Genomic DNA, 18,751 nt, shown 5'->3' with positions numbered 1-18,751 from the left:
GGGGTGTCTATTCTCAGAAATCTTTGCCTAACCTAGTATCACAAAGATTTAATCCTGTGTTTTCCACTAGAAGTTTAGTCATTTTAGCTTTTACATTTGGATTCATTTCTAGTTTTTGTATATGGTGTGAGATAAGGGTCAAGGTTAATTCTGTTTCCATACAGATATCCAATTGTTCCAGCACCATTTGTTGAAAAGGCAGCCCCTTCTCCAATGAATTACTTTGCACCTTTGTTGAAAATTAACTAACCATATAAGTGTGAGTATATTTCTGGATTCCTTAGTCTCTGTCGGTCTATTCTCGCATCAGTACTGTGGTTTCTTGATTACTGTAGCTAAAGAGTTAAGTCTTGAAATTAGATTGTATGAGTCCTCCAAACTTGTTTTTCTATTTCAAAATCATTTGACTATTCTAGGTTCTTTGCCTTTCTATATAGTCATGTTAAAATCAGTTTGTCAGTATATGTTTTTGAAAGCCTGCTAGGATTTAGATTATAAATACATTAAAAAGTATTGCCATTTGCCACTTTAACAATATTAAGTTTTCCACTCTATAAACATGCTACTTTCTACTTATTTAATTGTCTTTAATTTTCCTAGTCAAAGTTTTATTGTTTACAATGTTCGGATCTTGCATATAATATCTAAAATTTATTCCTAAGTGTTTTTATTTTTTGATGAAACTGTACATGGAATTTTAAAAAATTTCATTTTCCAACTATTTATGGCTATTAATCAGACATACAATTGATGTTTGTATATTGACTTTGAATATCATGACTTTATTAATTTCACTGGTTAATTAGTTCTAGTCCTTTTGTTGTAGATTTTTTGTAAATACAGTCATGGCACCTAAAAATAAAAGCAAGCTTGCATCTTTCTTCCCAATCCATATGCCTCTTATTTTGTTTTCTAGCCTTATTTTACTGGCTATGACAATTTTACTATCTAGGCAGTTTTACTGGCCAGGACTGGCTAGAGTGTTAAGTATAATGTTGAACAGAAATGGTGATATTAGACATTCCTGCTTTATTCCTGATCTTAGGTAGAAAGCGTTCCATTTTACACCATTGAGTGTGATATTAGCGATGGATTGTTTTTGTTGTTGCTGTTGTTGATGTCCTTTATTAGTTTAAGGAATTTTCTATTACTTGTTTGCTGAAAGTGTTTATCAAGTATGTTGAATTCTGTCAAGTGGTTTTTCTGTGTCTATCCTAATGAGCATGTAGTTTTTCTCCATTATTCTATTACTATGGTAAGTTACATTGCTTGATTTTCAAATGTTAAGCCAACCTTGCATCCTAGGAGTAAACCTCACTTAGTGATAATATATTATTATCCTTTTCATATGTTACCTGAATCTATTTGTTAAATTTTGTTAAGAATTTTTTTCATCTTTTTAAATGAGTGATGTTTGTCTAACATTGCCTTTTCTTGTAAAATCTTTGTCTGAGTTTGGGATCAGAGTAACAGTGACCTTGGGACATGTGTTGGGAAATGTTTCCTTCCTGAACTCTGCTTTCTGCCTGGTGTTATTTATATTCTTTAAATGTTTGATAGAATTCACCTGAGAAGCCATTTAGGCCTGGAGTTAGTTTGGGGGAATATTTTAAATCATAAATTAGTTTGAGAAAGTTAATAGAGAATTATTTGAGTTTTCTCTTTCTTCTTGGGTCATTTTGGTAATTTGTGTTTTTCAACAAATGTTTTTCCCATTCTTTCTCTCCTCTCTTTCTGTGACTCCAAGTACATATGTATCAGACCATCTAGTATTATATAACATGTTTTTAAGTCTATTCATTTTATAAATATATGTATATTCTGTATTCTTCATATTGGTTGGGTTCAGTTGATCAATATTTAAGTCACTCACTCTTTTCTCTGTCGTCTCCATTCTTTTGTTAAGCCTATTCAGTAAATTTTTTATTTCAGATAGTATTTTTCTCTTCTAGAATTTCCATTTAGTTCTTTTTATTGTATCCATTTTCTCTACTGAGATTTCCTGTCTTTCGATTTATTTTGGGCATATTTTTATTTATTTCATTGAGGATAGTTATAAACATTGCTTTTAAAATCCTGTGTGTTGATCCAGTATTTGAGTTATCCATTTCATCTTAATTGTCAAATGTATTGGCATAATGCTATTTATAATATTTCTTCATTATTCTTTTTTAAAATAACTATTTTAGGACAGTTTTAAATATAAAGAACTATTGTAAAGACAGTACAGAGAATTTCAGTATACTCTGCCCCAGTTTTCCTATTATTATCTTTCATTAGTATGGTACCTTTTTCACAATTAATGAACTAATATTGATACACTATTATTAAAGTCTGTAATTGATTTATATTTCCTCAGTTTTCCCATGATTTTTATTTTCTGTTCCAGGATATCATCTAGGATGCCCCATAGCACTTAGTAATCATCACATGTCCTTAGTGTCCTCTTGAGTATGACAGTTACTTAAGATTTCCTTGTTTTTTGATGACCTTGCAAGTTTTGATGATTACTGGTTAAATATTTTAAAGAATGTTCCTCAGTTGCGATTTGGCTGATTAGACTGGAGTAATGTGTTCTGGGGAGAAAGACCATACAGGTAAAGTGCCATTCTCATCACAGCATATTGAAGGTATATAGAGTCAACATGACTTGTCACTGTTGATGTTGACCTTGATCACATGGCTCCAGGTAGTGTCCTTTTACTTTCAGCCTATCCGGGTCTTTACATTAAATGTGTCTCTCTTGTGACTGCATAAATTTGGATCTTGTTTTATAAAGAAATCTATTCTGATAATCTCTACCTTTTAATAAAATATTTACTCCTTTAATAGTTAAAGTAATTATTGGTATATTTGGGTTTGAGCCTCCCTTTTATCCCCTTGACCCCTGTTTTTTTTGTTTTGTTTTATTTCTGTTTGATTATTTGTTCATTTTCTCTTGCCTTCTTTTTAGATTATTTATTTTTTAGAATTCCATTTTAATTTTCTTATAGTCTTTTTAGCTATACTTCTTTGCATAATTCTTAATGGTCACTCTGGGAATTGTAATATACACCCTTAATTGATCCCAGTCTACATGCAGTAAATATTGTACCACTTCACATAAAATGAAGAACCTTTGCAAGCATATAGGCCTATATCCTGTCCTCCATGTCCTTTATAAAGTAGTCCCCCCTTATCCATGGGGAATATATTCCAAGACCCCCAGTGAATGACTGAAGCCACAGATAGTATCAAACCTGATTGCTGTCAACTGGAATATGTTTCTGTTCATGTCTTCCACCCATAAACTTAATGCCTTTTTTTTTTTTTCGAGACGGAGTCTCACTTTGTCTCCCAGGCTGGAGTGCAGTGGTGCAATCTTGGCTCACTGCAAGCTCCGTCTCCCAGGTTCACATCATTCTCCTGCCTCGGCCTCCCAAGTAGCTGGGACTACAGGTGCCCGCTACCATGTCTGGCTAACTTTTTTTGTATTTTTTTAGTAGAGACGGAGTTTCACCGTGTTAGCCAGGATGGTCTCAATCTCCTGACCTCATGATCCACCCGCCTCGGCCTCCCAAAGTGCAGCGATTACAGGTGTGAGCCACTGCGCCTGGCCTTAATGCCTTTTTAACTAAGCACTTACCACATACTGTGTCATAACTTTTGCAGTTTGAGATGTGACCACTAAATTAGCATGAATTTCTTATTTCTTCATAATTTTATGGAAGGAAGATTCATTCTTACTGTTAAATACAACCTCAGCATGCAAGTTTTTTTCTTTCTTATTAGGTCAAGAACTTTCACTTTTTCCCTTAAAGGAAGCACTTTACAGCTTCTTTGGCATATATAAATTGCCAGCATCACTAGTCTTTGCATACAAGGTTTTTTTCTTTCTTATTAGGTCAAGAACTTTCACCTTTTCCCTTAAAGGAAGCACTTTACAGCTTCTTTGGCATATATAAATTGCCAGCATAATTACTCTTTGCTTTGGGGCCATTATTAGTAAACAAGGGTTGCCTGAACACAAACACTGCAGTATTACAACAGTTAACCTGACAACCAGGATGGTTACTGAATGACTAACAGGTGTGTAGCGTACACAGTGTGGACACACTAAACAAAGGAATGATTCACATCCCAGGCAAAATGGAGCAGAACCCTGGGATTTCATCACACTACTCAGAGTGGTGTACAATTTAAAACTTATGAATTGTTTATTTCTGGAACTTTCCATTTAATATTTTTGGACCTTGGTTGACTATGGGTAGCTGAAACCATGGAAAGCAGAACTGTGGATGAGGTGGGACTACTATGAATACTAGATACTGACCTATGTTACGTATCTCATAAGACAGTGTTATTATTTTTTCCTTTAAGTATCTATAAAGAGATTAGGAAGAAGAAAGTCTTTTGTATTTTTTTTCCAGAAATTTACCATTTCTGACACTGTTTTCATTCCTTTCCGAGGAGTCAAGGTCTTCATCTGCTAGCATTTTCCTTCAGTCTGAAGAACTTACTTTACTGAGGTATATAGGTGTGCTAATGATGGGTTCTCTTAATTTTTTCTTATTTAGAAATATCTTTATTTCTCCTTCATTTTTAAAGGAAGTTCTCTGTGATGAAAAATCTTCGAGTAACTTTTTGCTTTCTTTTGGCACTTTATGACATTGTTCCACATCTTTCCACTTCTGTTGTTTTGAATGAAATGTCATCTCTTAAATTGGCATCTTCCTGTACCTAATGAGTCACTTTTCTCTTATTGCATTCGAGACCTACCCTTTGAATTTGACTTTCAGCTTTGTAGCTATGATGTACCTTGGCAAGGCCTTTTTCATGTATATCATGCTTGATGTTTGTTGTGTACCTTAAATCTGTAAATGTGTATCTTTAATCAAACTTGGGAAAATTTTGGCCTTTATTTCTTCAAATATTTTTTTCTGTCCCATTCTCTCTCCTCTCCTTCTGTGACTCCAAGTACATGTATGTCAGACCATCTAGTATTATATAACATGTTTTTAAGTCTACTCATTTGATAAATATATGTGTATTCTGTAGTCTTCATATTGGTTGGGTTCAGTTGGTCTATATTTAAGTTCACTCACTGTTTTCTCTATCTTCTCTATTCTTTTGTTAAGTCTATTCAGTAAATTTTTTACTTCAGATAGTGTATTTTTCTTTTCTAGAATTTCCATTAGTTCTTTTTATTGTATCTGTTTCTCTGCTGAGATGTCCTATCCTTTGATTTATTGTGGGAATATTTTTATTTATTTTACTGAAGATAGTTGTAATCATTGCTTTTAAAATCCTGCATGTTAATGCCAATATTTGGGTTATCTCAGTTGATTTTCACTTCTCTTTAGTATGAGTTCAATTTTTTCTGGTTGTTCTTATGTGCTATATTTTTGTAATATATCCTGGACATTTGGAATGTTAAATTGTGGAGACTCTAAATTCAGTTATTTTTTTCTAATGAATGTTCTTTCTGTTATTTTAGTAGTCAGTTATCTTGTTGGATTCAAACTGCATACTCTGTTTCTTGGGTGGCAGCTCTGATCTCAGTTCAGATCTTTTGTGTTTAGCTAAGCTATTTTGAGTCTATATTCTGAGCAGGTGAGGTTCAGGAGCCAGTAAGAATTTTGGTGAGTTAGATAGAATTTGGGGATCCCTCTCTGGCTGTTTCTCTTCCAGAATTTCTTCTTCCTCTCTTTTGGCTGGGATTAGTCTTCTAGTTTTCCAGGCCATAAAGGCTACTTATTATTATTTTTTTTAACTGATGTTCCTGCCACCCCTCATGCTGCAGTGCCTCATCCGAGGCTGAAAGCATTGAAAATACCACATCCCCACAGTTCTCCTCTTAGCATGGATTACCCACAAGACTTTGCCTGCTCTGGTCACAGTACTTTCAAATAGCTGCTCTTGATAATTATGTCCAGATTTTATTGTGATTATCTGGAGGAGGGTTGGGCCAGTAGGATCTTATTTTACCATTATTGGAAGAAGTCAAATTTTAGTATTTTCTTATTAATTTGTATAAGCACTTTATGCTTTAAGAATTTTAACAATTTATTGTATATATTTATAATTTTATTAATCTGTTGTTTGGCTTTTAAATTTTGTTTTTGTTTATGGTATACAAAAATCTTATATTTTGATGTAATTAAATAGGTAAGTTTAAGATTTCTTAAGTTTTGCTTAAAAATTCATTCTTATTCAAGTACCAGATAAGCACATGCCTAGATTTTTTTCTACTTTTTTTGTAGTCATAGTTTTTACATTTAACTTTTTAATCTCTTTTAAATTTATTTTAGTATGTAATACTAAGTGAAGATCTCCTTTGATATTTTCCCCAAAGAGCGAGGCGATTTCCTAAACATAATATATAGAAGCTGATTTTATTTTTCATAGCAGCTACAGTTTCCATTATAAAAAGTTAATTTTCAATTTGCTGAAATTTAAGATGAACATATATAATATTGACAAACTATATCAAAGTAATTGGCAAATTTTGGTGAAGAAAGACTCAAATTTGAGTCAGAAAAATGAAAATGTGAATAGTAGTGAATAGTAGCACACGAAGCCAAAGTCATGTTCTACTTGTTTAGACGTGGCCATGTGTGCCTAACAAAATCAATTAATCAGTCTCCGTCTCTCTTTCTCATGATCATGTCCACAGTGCTAGCAGCAGAAGTAGAAAGAGGCATTTATCAAGTATTAGCTGCCATAATCATAATCATAGCAAAAATGCTATAGAAGTATTAGATGCTGTAATAATAATAATATTTAAATAATAAGTGCTATAATGGAAGGATACATAGTGTAATGAAAGTCTAATAGGGAAAACAGCACTGGCTATGGAAATTAGGGAAGGCTTCCTTGAGGAAACAGTTATTGCATTGAGACCTGAAAGAGGAGTAGAATTAGCTAGGAAAGTATGGGAAGTAGGTAATGATGGGCGACATGGCAGTTGGCAAAGGAAGCAACAAGCAGAAGGGACCGAGGGCAGGGAAGAGTACAGCTCTTTGGAAGAACGGAGAGACCAATGTGGCTGGAGCTAAGAGAGCCCGGGGAGCATGCCATGGGGCAAGGCTAGGGAGGTGAGCAGGGCCACACCATTGCAGGCTTGTACGTTTCAGAAGGAGTGTCGTTTTTATCCTAAGAGCAGTGGGGAGTCATGGAAAGATTTTAAGCAAGAGAGTAATCTGGTCGGATTTGCATTTTTTTTTTTTTTTATTTCTGAGACGGAGTCTTGCTCTGTCGCCCAGGCTGGAGTGCAGTGGCATGATCTCGGCTCACTGCAGGCTCCGCCTCCTGGGTTCACTCCATTCTCCTGCCTCAGCCTCCTGAGTAGCTGGGATTACAGGCACCTGCCACCATGCCCAGCTAATTTTTTTTTTTTTTTTTTTTTTGTATTTTTAGTAGAGACGGGGTTTCACCCTATTAGCCAGGATGGTCTCGATCTCCTGACCTCGTGATCCGCCTGCCTACGCCTTCCAAAGTGCTGGGATTACAGGCGTGAGCCACCGCGCCCGGCCCGGATTTACATTTTTAAAAGATCAGGCTGGTAGAGGTATGGAAATATATTGAAGGAAGGCAAGAGTAGGTACAAGAAGACCCATCAGGAGATTATTGCAATAATTTAAGTGAAGCTTGGTATATATGTGGATGTATGAATGGATGGATATCTGGCTGGGTGGATATGTAACCTAAGTTGAACTGGGCAGACTCATGGGCTGTCATCTTACAGCTACTTAATTTTGTTTCCCACTGCCCCTTTAAATTTACTCAGTTGGATTAGTTCTTTTGCCCCTGGATAAAAACGTGAGCAGATCTTGCTTTTCCAGGTTTGTCTTGGATCATAGAAAGAGACTTAATTTAGTCATGCAACTGCCAGTCTCACACAGCCATCAAAGATGTAAGCTTGATTGAAACATGAATTGCATTTCCTCCCTGTTAGGGCCTGTTACAGGCACGAGTAGAGGTGGCATGATGGCAGCTTCTCCCTTTCCCACTTTGCACTTCTCTTCTTTCCTCATTTTGTAAACTAAGTTTCGGCCTCCTCTAGGAATTGAAATGCATAGAGGAAGGAGAGGAACAAAAGGGGAGGCTGAAAGTTCTCATTTGACTGGCACTGCCATGAGCTTGAAGCTGTGTTCTTGGGGCCGATCAAGCGTTCAAAGGTGTTTGCTTTCATGAGCGCTGTTGATGGGTTTTGGATTTCACATTTGATGAAGGCAGATGCATCTCTAGCCCCGCTGATTGCCTATTTCCTTCTCAGCCCCTGGGAATCTGGGAAGAGAGAAAGCAAGCCTTCTCTATTAAGGCCTGTTCATTTCTCCAGGTGGCTTTCTTGGGCAAAGACGAAGATGCTGCTGTGTGTGTGTGCATGCACGTGCTCTCCCTCACGTGGCCCACTCTCCCTCACGTGGCCCACTCTCCCTCACGTGGCCCACGTCTGATCCCCATGAAACTCTCAACAGTTATTTTCCTGATGACTCTGATAGAGCAAGCCATCCAACCAACGCCCCCCGCAACCGCCCGGCCCTGCGCCCCCCCGCAAAATTTTTTGTTCTCAATGGCTAGCCAGCTCATCTCTCACCTGCAAGGTTTCTAGCTGGGAGTCAGGCACTGATACATCCCACCCCCAATTGCAGGTGACAGGAATCAAGCTCCCTGAGTGGAACAAGGCTTCAGGTGAGGAGTAGGCATCCTTCACGCTCTCTTTTGTGCTGGGGTTGGGACTCAAGCATACCAAAAGATTTTCTCCCAGAGTTCACTCTTTTATCCTCTATTATCTGAATTTTTTAATACCCTAGATGTAGATAAAGAATTTGTTTGTCTAAGCAGTTCGCTGTCAGCCATTAATTTTTAGCAATCAAAACAGGGCAGTCTGTTTCATGCCCACTTTGAGATCTCACATCAATTATCTAAGGAACTCAGCCCAAACTACTTTTTGCCACCCTGTTAGGGAAGGATAGGTATGGTTTAGTGTGTAAGTCACAGAAGGTGTTTGTGACACAGGTCAGTGTATGTGATAGAATGCTTGCTGGTTTTCCAGCCTGCAGCCGAGGCTTTTTGACCTATTAGCTCTAATCCTTATCACAACCCTCCTAGTAGGTGGTATTATTCTCATGTTACAGATGAGAGGAATACAGAATCAGCATAGTGAGCAGCGAGTCTGAGGTCACATCAGTAGGAAGTGCAGGAGCAGGTACTCTGGTCTTTCTGAAACCCATGCTCACATCAGGTTGCTCCCACAGGCATCTTATAACTCTGAAATTATTGGACTCTGAGTCATGGGACCATATTCACTTTGGAAATGTGTTTTTTGAACAATTTTCCAATTATTCTTGCTAAGACTTTAAATCTATACTAACTTTCTATTGCTGCCATAACAAAGTACACGAGCCTAGTGGCTTATAACAACACATGTATTATCTTCATGTTTGGTAGGTTAGAAGCCCAACATGGGTCCACTGGGCTAGAATCAAGGAATCAGCAGGGCTTTTTTCCTTCTGGGGAATCTGGGGGCAAATTCATTTGCTTTTTCTAGAGGCTTCTAGAGGCCACCTGCATTTGTTGGTTCACAGCCCCTTCCTCTGTCTTTCAAAGCCACCAGCGTCACACTTCTGCCCTTCTGTCCTGATGTCTTTTGATGGCTGCAGCTAGGAAAAGCTCTCCAATTTTAAGAATGTATGGGATTAGAGTGGGCCCACTTGGATAAACCAGGAGAGTTGCTCCATCTCCAGATCCGCCCTCCACCACATCTACCATGTTTCTTTGCTGGGGCAAGAACGTAGTCACAGAGGCTCAGGATTAGAGGGTGGACCCCATGGGGGCCATTGTCCTCCCTGCCACAACATAGAGGCTCTTCACATGATGAATTTGAAAGAATTATTTTATGGACATTATTATTTTAATCAAATCCCTTAGATTCTTCTTTCAGTGTATGCCACCATTAACAATATAGAGACTTGCAGATCTGATATCAGTTTGATTTTTCCTTGCTTTAAAAAATCAATTTGTAGTACTATTTTACTAAATGATTGTTTATATTATATTTGAAACTTCATATAAATGCATTGCTGCCATTTTCAATTCAACATTAAGTACCTAATCCATGCAGTGTTATAGAAAAAATGTTTAAAGTAATGTTTTTTGTTGTTACCTTTAAATCCAGATTTGGACTTAAAGCCACCACTAAAATCAATTGGAAGCAATTTCTAACATCATTTCATGAGCCTCAGAGGTTGCAAGTTAGCAGTAAAGATCCCCTGACAAAAAGAAATAGGTATGTAAACAAAAAAAAAAAGAACAAATTTTAGTTACACATATCATAATATGTAAAATATCAGAGAATATCTGTGTTACTTTTTCTGCGTTTATTGAATGATCGATTAGTCTCCATTGAATAATTGCCAACTTGTATATAGTGATTTACTGTTTACAAATTTTTCTTATTGAAAACTGCCTTAAACTATAAGGTTGGTATAATTGTTATGTCAATTTCTAGATGAGAAACATAAGATGATACAATCTGAACTCCATCACCTGCTCAGAGTGTGGTGGAGACAGCTATGGACCACAGAGGCTCCAGGCACACAGGCTGCCACGGCAAGCACTGCTCCCTAGCTCTAAGCATATCCTTGTAACATTGTAGGTAAACGTGTATTTGTTAGGTGTTACATGGAAAGGAACAATATATGTTGATTTGTTTTCCAGTCACTGAGTGGCCCAGATATCATGGGTCATGGAGATTATTTGTCTATCATTATTTCTGTTTTCGTTTTAATATCTATTATAACCTCAGATTTGCAATACCAAATATCTTGTGATGGGGCCCCAAAATGTTTTTTAAAAAATTTAATAATATGAAATTTTAGAATTTAGCTTTCTGCTCTGAGAAGTATTTTATGTTGATGCATATCCTGTATTCATTGCCCTCTATGAATCTTAAAGAAAAAAACAGGCTTTATAATCTTGGCACGTTCATTGAAAGTGCTGTGCTCTACTGTAAAGTAAAATATACCATGGAGTTAATTCCCATTTTGTGGGTCCTGTCCCTGTCTCGGGGATTTGTGAATATTTAATGAACTGCCCCTGTTAACAGCCTTGCAGGTAATCAGAGTGCTCCCTCTCTGCTCCAGAGCTGCAACCTCTGAGTTCATTCCTTATGTGAAGTTACTTCTGTTTCTTTATAATTTTCTTGTCCAATAGCACGTTGTCTAGAGAGGCTGTCAGAATTAAACTTAAAGTTTTATTTACTTTAAAACAGTGGTTCTTAAATGGGGACAATTTTTCCTCCCAGGAGATATCTGGCAATGTCACAGACATTTTTGGTTGTCACACTGAGGGTGGGGAAGCTACTGATGGGAGCTGATCATAACCCCCAAAGACACAAACGCCATCATCCTTAAGGTTGAAACCTCAGAAGATCAAAATCATGAAAATATAATTCTGAAAAAAAAATTAAAAATTATTTAGGCTGGCACGGTGACTCACGCCTGTAATCCCAGCACGTTGGGAGGCTGAGGTGGGTGGATCACCTGAGGTCAGGAGTTCGAGACCAGCCTGACCAACATGGAGAAACCCCATCTCTACTAAAATACAAAATTAGCCAGGCATGGTGGCGCATGCCTGTAATCCCAGCTACTCGGGAGGCTGAGGCAGGAGAATTGCTTGAACCCGGGATGCAGAGGTTTGCAGTGAGCCGAGATCTCACCATTGCATTCCAGCCTGGGCAACAAGAGCGAAACTTCATCTCAAAAAAAAAAAATTGTTTTAAAAATATTTATTTACATTGTAAAAGGGGATTTATTTGAGAAACATAAAAACACAATAGAACACTTCAGAGGCCACTTTACACAAAAAATAGGCAAAAATGACACATATTTTTCAAGCATAAACACTCAGATATACTAGTGACCATCACATAGGTGTGACAGATATGAGCAGATGAACCATATTCCTAAAGAAATAGGTCAAAAAGTGAAACATATAAATGCATATCACTATGGTGGGTAATCGCATGCAGCCGGTTTCATAACTGCAGTCATTCAGAATACCGTGACAGATAACCTAAGTCTTTTGCAAGATCAATCAAAATCCGCGATGGGTCACCACTGCCTGTAAGTTGCCCAAAGAGCTAAGATCTTGAGAAATTTTATCTTTTACAAATGCAGTGAACAAAAATGACATATCTTCATATACTGAGCAAGTTTCAGTGTTTGTACACAACACACACAATGCTCACACACTAAGGCAACGTTGTGATAATGCACTTTCGTGGAGTCAAATTTCCGATGTCCAAGGCAGCGGCAGAAAATGTCCCAGCTCTGAGAGAGAGCTGTGTTCTCTCTGGGCTCCCAGCTGATTGGATGGTGCTCGCCAACACTGAGGGCAAATCTTCCCCCCGCACCCTCCCTGCCCCCTCAGACCCACACACTAATCTCCAGAAACGCCCTCGCAGGCACACCCAGCACAGTGCTTTACCAGGTTTCTAGGTGTGCCTTCATCCAGTCAAGTTGACACCTGAAATTAAGTCCACAAATCTACTCTCGGCAACTTGGTATCCAGAGGCATCTCCTTAAACCAAGCTTAATTTCCAAATAACGACAATAGCAAGGTTGTAGTTCCACCTAACATGATGCAACTATGCTGTGTACAACTGAAAACACACAAATCCCTTGCCTAGAATTTGGCTTTGGGATTTTAATCTTTCGAGATTGTGCTTTTTGCGATTTTAGGCATTAGGGGCTTTAGAATTTAGAGATTTTGATCTTTTGGGAGTTCAACATTTGGGATTATGGCATTTGGGATTGCATCTTTCAGGATTAAGATCCAAACCTGCGCTGATCTAGTGGGTGGAGGCCAGGGATGCTGCTCAACACTCTGCAGTGAGTCCCCACAGCAAAGAGCTCTCCAGCCCCTATGTCAGGGGTACCCGGTGGATAAAATCTGCTGTAAAAAGCATCTCTTCATGCCAGTGCTGGCGGTCTATAGAAAAAGAAGGTTCTAACAAGTCATGTGAGGAACTTAGACTCAGGAAGCCAGCATATGTTTCTGAAAAGTGGTGGTAGGCGTAGGCTTATTGTTTCTGCACAAACAGAAGAAGCTAAGATGGCTGTATAGACGCAGCAACAAAAACTCCCAAACAAATCTGAGAATGGTTCTGCAGGTAAACTGACTGTCATTCATTGTTTCATGGGAAAGGTAGGATGGTCTAGTAGAACATCAGAAAAGAGAAGCACCCAGTGGTATATTGTGATGAGATTCTGACAGTCTCCCTTTCTGAGCCAAGTCCACAATGAACTTGGTTTTGGTCTCCAGAGGGGGTAGTCCTGGCCTTCAGGAGCACACGTGTACACTGACGGGCCCCGAGCTCAGGGACGAAAGAGGCCATAGAGGGAAAGGGGGCTCTGACAACGTAGGGGATCATGGTCATTGTCAGCGGAAAGGGAGAGGCTGAGAAGGCTGCTGTCCTTGCAGTTCTAAATAGGGAATTTGTGCCCTCAGTTATGTGGATGAGACAGCTACAATGTGCTGCACACACAGGAGGGAGGGCTCCCAGCTTCCCAGCCACTGAGGTCTCAGCACTGGTCCATGGTCCCTTTATTGGTCTTGTTTGAGACCAAAACCACAGGTGTGCAAGACAGCCGATGAGTTGGTCTCGTGGGGAGAGGAGATGGTCCAGCAAGGCTCACCCTGCATTCGTGGCATCTCTCTGATCACAGTAATTGAGGTTCAGATGAGCCCCACAAGTGCAGCACACTGTCAGGAAAAAGAGCCACCCACAGAGAAAGCTCTATTGTATTGTGGTGAGGGTGCTTGTTTCTTGCATTAAGAAAAGAACAAAGTTCAAGAACATAATCTTATTCCTGCTTTTCTCCTAATCCTCTTGTAGCATCAACTCTAGAAATGAATCTCGCAAGGAAAACATCATCACAAAGTTATTTAGACACACTGAAGATCGCTGTGCATCACTGAAGAAAGCATTACTGATAATCAACACTGTAAGATTTTGAAAGCCTTCTCTTGTGAAACACTCATTGTTTCTAAGAATGCAAACACTCAGAACGAGACCAATAACAACTCCATATTCGTTCATTTATCCATCCAACAAACACTTCTTGAGCCCCCGTTACATGCTGGGAATTATTCTGAGCACTTAGGGATAGAAGCCCCGACCTCAAGAGTTGAGTCTAGTTGGGAGGACGGACGATGGAAAATTAATTGCAATACAGTAACATAAGTGCCAGTTGTGATGGGAACAATGTGTGGCAAGGTCGTAATAGTTGCAGTGACTGATCATCATTCACTGTTTAATTAACAAACAACCCAGACCTGGTGACCCTTCCCCACCCTAACCTAGAGTTGATCAGTTACTAACCAACTTATTGCCCAAAACAGGGGCATTTTCTTAGTGCCAAAATAGCCTACTTAATTTTTTAATTGTACTACAAAGAGAGGCTAATTCATGAATTTGCAACCTGCTTTTTCTCATGTTCACCATTAGCTCCTGTCTGACTTTAATATTGTTTTAGAAAGCAGCATTTGGATCCTTTTGATACGCAGCAACATTTACTAAGCACATTTGGTAATTGAAGCTCTAGTAAACAGTGAGGAGCAGGGTGAATTACTGTTTCTGAGACTCACACAGGACTGTGTACAGATGATTTCAGAGGCCAAAGGTGTCCCTTAGCTCAGCATCAGCCTCCTAGAACCTGCCGTGGAGGGAGTGTCTGGAAGTGGAGGGTGGTGCCCCAGGGAGAAGCCAGCACTGCCTGGGGGTGGCCTCCAGGTTTGCGGTTTGCTGTCTGTGGAGACCCCAGCGCCTGCCTCCGCCGCACTAGAACGCTATTGCATGGGATTTCCAAGCACAGTGTGGATTCAGGAACATGGGGTTCTTTGAATGAATCTTTACACCTATGTGACTTGGTCTCTCTGAATGAACAATAATGTTGAGTGCTTACTATGTGCCAGGCACCGTCTTAAATGATTCGGCGGTATATACACTCGCTAAATCTTCTTCACACCTTGGTGAGGCAAACATGATTATGATCTCCATCTGACAGATGAGGAAAGGAGGCCTCTGTGCTAAGTAACCCGCCTGAGGCTACCCAGATAGTGGTGTTGGAGGCCACCAGGCTCTAGAGCAGCCACACTCCAGCACTGGTCAGGGCTGCCCAGGACCCTGCTGGCTGAGCCGCGTGGGAAAAGATAAACGAGGCCTTTGTGCGTTACCCCCCAACTCAGGTTCTAATAGTATGCTGAAGAAGTAATTTAATTAAAAATAGGGAAACCTTCATTTCCTTTAGTGGAGGACTATACAATAATGCTAATCACTCCAACTATTAGACTGTTTAAAAGTCATTGTTGTGCTATTCAACTCGAGATCAATAAACAGACAGTGTAGGTTAAGAATTGAGTACGTAGTCCATGCTGGGCCCCCATGCTGGGCACTTAGGCTAAGCACACAAATGATTAATGCTAAGTCCTTGCCGATAAGCTCACACTCTAGGGTATCACATCATGGCATTAACAATCAGATGCCTTACAGTTACATAGTGCATGGTTTCAGAGTGAGATTCCCCTCCCCTCCCATCCCCCCACCATGCATCCCACCACGGAGGGGACTAGGTAAGAAGGAGAACAAGGGTGGGAGCCAGGAGTGGGCACGGCTGGGTGTTTTGCCTGGCTGCTCAGGGCAGTCATGGGAAACAAATCTCTCTCCTGCTATAGAGAGGGATGCAGAATGTTTAAAAGACTGCTTTAGATCCATGCCCAGGCATGCATCCCATTTGCTATATGTGCTGCCTGCAAATGCTGCCACCAACTCTGCAAGTGGACCCAACTGCTGTGATCACTTACATTTAAATCAGGTGTGGCTTACTTCCTCTCAGTCATCCAGAAGGAATTTGCATCCTGCCTTTTTACCTAGTCTTGATATTGTTATTTGTAGCTGACATGATTTAGTTAATAGAAAGTCCAACAGAATCTTCCCAGAAAACATTAGAATTAATAATAGGATTTAGAAGGTCATCGGATACAAAGTCAATACACAAAGACGAACAATATTTCTATAAACTGCAATAAACTATTAGAAAAAGATGAATTTTTAAAATATTATTTCTAATAACATTTAAAAAAATCAAATACATAGAAATATGTCTTACAAAAACATGCAAATTCTCCACATTGAAGACTACAATGATTGCTTAGAAATAATGCAATTCCTTCACAAACTTTCAGAAAATACAGGAGGAAGGAGCACTTCCAGACTCATTCTCTGAGGCCAGTATTACCCTGATACCAAAACCAAGCAAAGGCATCACAAGAAAAGAACCACAGGCCAATATCCTTTGTGACTATAGTTGCAAAAATTCTCAACAAAATATTAGCAAACTGAATCCAGCAACACATGACAAGGCTTAAGTGCTGTGACCACATGGGATTTATCCCAGGATTGCAAAGTTGGTTTAACTTCCCCCAAAATCAATATCATGTACAACATTAGTAGAGTGAGGAACAGAACTACATGATTATCTCAATAGATGCAAAAACAGTATTTGAAAAATCCAACACCTGTTTATGATAATAACTTTCCACAAATTAGAACAGAAGAGAAATACCTTCACCTGATAAAGGGAATTTACAACAAACCCATAGCCAGCAGCACAGTTAATGGTAAAAGACTGAACTCCTTCCTCCTAAGATCAGGGACAGCACGAGAATGTCAGCTCTCACCGCTTCTAGTCAACACTGTGCTAGAGTTCTGGACAGTCCAATCGAGAAAGAAAAAGAAATAAAAGGCATCAAGATTGAAAAGGAAGAAGTAAAACTGTCTTTGTACACAGACTATACAATCTTGTGTGTAGAAAATTCTAAGGAATTTGTGCATGTGTGCATACACACATACTGCTAGAACTAATAAATGAATTTATAAGGTTGCAGAAATATAAGATTAACATACAAAAATCAGTTATATTTCTATAAACTAGCTATGAGCAATCTGAAAAGGAACTTCTGAAAGCAATTCCATTTACAATAGCATCAAAAAGAATAAAATACCTAGGAATAAATTTATCAAAAGACGTGCCAGATTTTTATACTGAAAATTACAAAACAGTGTTAAAGGAAAGTAAAGAATGTGTAAATAAAATACATTCCATATTTATAGATCGGAGACAATATTATTAAGATGACAGTTCTCTCCAAATTGCTTTATAGATTCAGTGCAAACCCTATCAACATCCCAGCTGGCTTTTTTTTTTCTTTTTTTTTTTGCTTTTGAAAAGCTGTCTGAAAATTCATATGGAAATACAAAGGTGGAAGAACAGCCAAAATAATCTTGGAAAAGAAGAACAAAGTTAGAATACTTACACTTCCAGAGTTTGAATCTTAGTGCAAAGCTATAGTAGTAAAGACTGTGTGATACTGGTTTGAAGACCTACATACAGATCAATGGAACAGAGTTGAGAGTTCAAAAATAAACCGTTACGTTTATGGTCCATTTATTTTTGACAAATTCAGTGGGGGAAAGGAAAATATTTGTTAAAATGTTAAGAGGACAATTGGATATCCATATGCAAAAAGATGAATTCAGTCCCTTACCTCTTACACCATACACAAATAGATCTAAATATAAAAGCTAAACTCATAAAACTCTTAGAAGAAAAACATATATAAATCTTTGTGACCTTGTGTTAGGCAAACATTTCTTAATGACACCAAAGTAAAACCCATAAAAGAAACAAATTGATACATTGGACTTTATCAAAATTAAATTTCATGCTTCAAAAGATACCTTTAAGAAAGTGAAAAGACAAGCCACAGACTGGGAGAAGATATATGCAAATCATATATCTGGTAAAGGACTTGTATCTAGAATATACAAGTACTTTTAGAACTCAATAAGAAGACAACCTAATTTTTTAAATGGGTAAAATATATTAATAGACATTTTACCCAAGAAGATCTGTGAACAGCCAATACAATCTTTTATGAACCCATGAAAAGATACTTGACAGTATTGGTCACTAGAGAAACTCAAAGCCACGAGATACCACTTCTCACCCTCTAGGATGGCTATAATCAAAAAGACAGACAATAATAAGTGTTGACAAGGATATGTGGAGATACTGGAACTCTCATATACTGCTAGTGAAAATGCAAAATGGCACAGCCCCTGTGGAAAACAGCATGGCCGTTTCTATAAAAATTAAATGTGACTTATAGAACCCAGCAATTCCACTCCAAAGTATCTGCCCAAGAGAAATAAAAACATGTCCACACAAAGACTTGTGAGCAAATGTTCATAACAACATTATTCACAATTTCCAAACTGGAAACAATCCAAATGTCCATCAACTTGTAACAAAATAAACAAAATCTGGCAATGTAATGCCTGACTGGGAATAAAAAGGAGCAAAATACTGATATATGCTACAACATGGATGAGCCTCAAAAACACTATGTTAGGAGAAAGAAGCCAGATGCAGGAAACCATGTATTTATGATTCTATTTACATGAAATATCCAGAAAAAGGCAAATATCTAAAGACAGAAAATGGAGTCATTGCCTTAGGCTGGGGCAAGAAATGGGGAGAGACTGCAAATGTGCACGAGATTTCTTCTGGGGGTGCTGAAACTATTCTAGAGTTAGATCCTTGTGATGGTTACACAATGCTTTAAATGTATTAAAGTAACTTTAAATTTAGCTGTCAGTGATTTCTATTTAGGCATTAAAGAATTGATTATGACTCTCAAAAGA

At 38.4% G+C, this 18,751-nt stretch overlaps 1 protein-coding gene across 13 annotated transcripts in view; it reads left to right on the top strand.

The window, feature by feature from the left end:
* EFCAB6 (EF-hand calcium binding domain 6) overlaps positions 1-18,751 on the top strand; it is a 291,734-nt gene that overhangs the window by 121,529 nt on the left and 151,454 nt on the right. For all 13 annotated transcript variants that reach the window (XM_055374821.2, XM_019018760.4, XM_055374819.1 and 10 more), the window contains 2 exons: positions 10,160-10,270; positions 13,883-13,991. In XM_055374821.2, the coding sequence (XP_055230796.1) occupies positions 10,160-10,270; positions 13,883-13,991 (220 nt within the window). The remainder of the gene's footprint in view (positions 1-10,159; positions 10,271-13,882; positions 13,992-18,751) is intronic.

Source organism: Gorilla gorilla, chromosome 23 (assembly GCF_029281585.2).
Source record: "Gorilla gorilla gorilla isolate KB3781 chromosome 23, NHGRI_mGorGor1-v2.1_pri, whole genome shotgun sequence".
Taxonomy (NCBI): domain Eukaryota; kingdom Metazoa; phylum Chordata; class Mammalia; order Primates; family Hominidae; genus Gorilla; species Gorilla gorilla.
The sequence above is the reverse complement of the archived record's forward strand: the minus strand, read 5'-3'. Positions and strand labels throughout refer to the sequence as shown.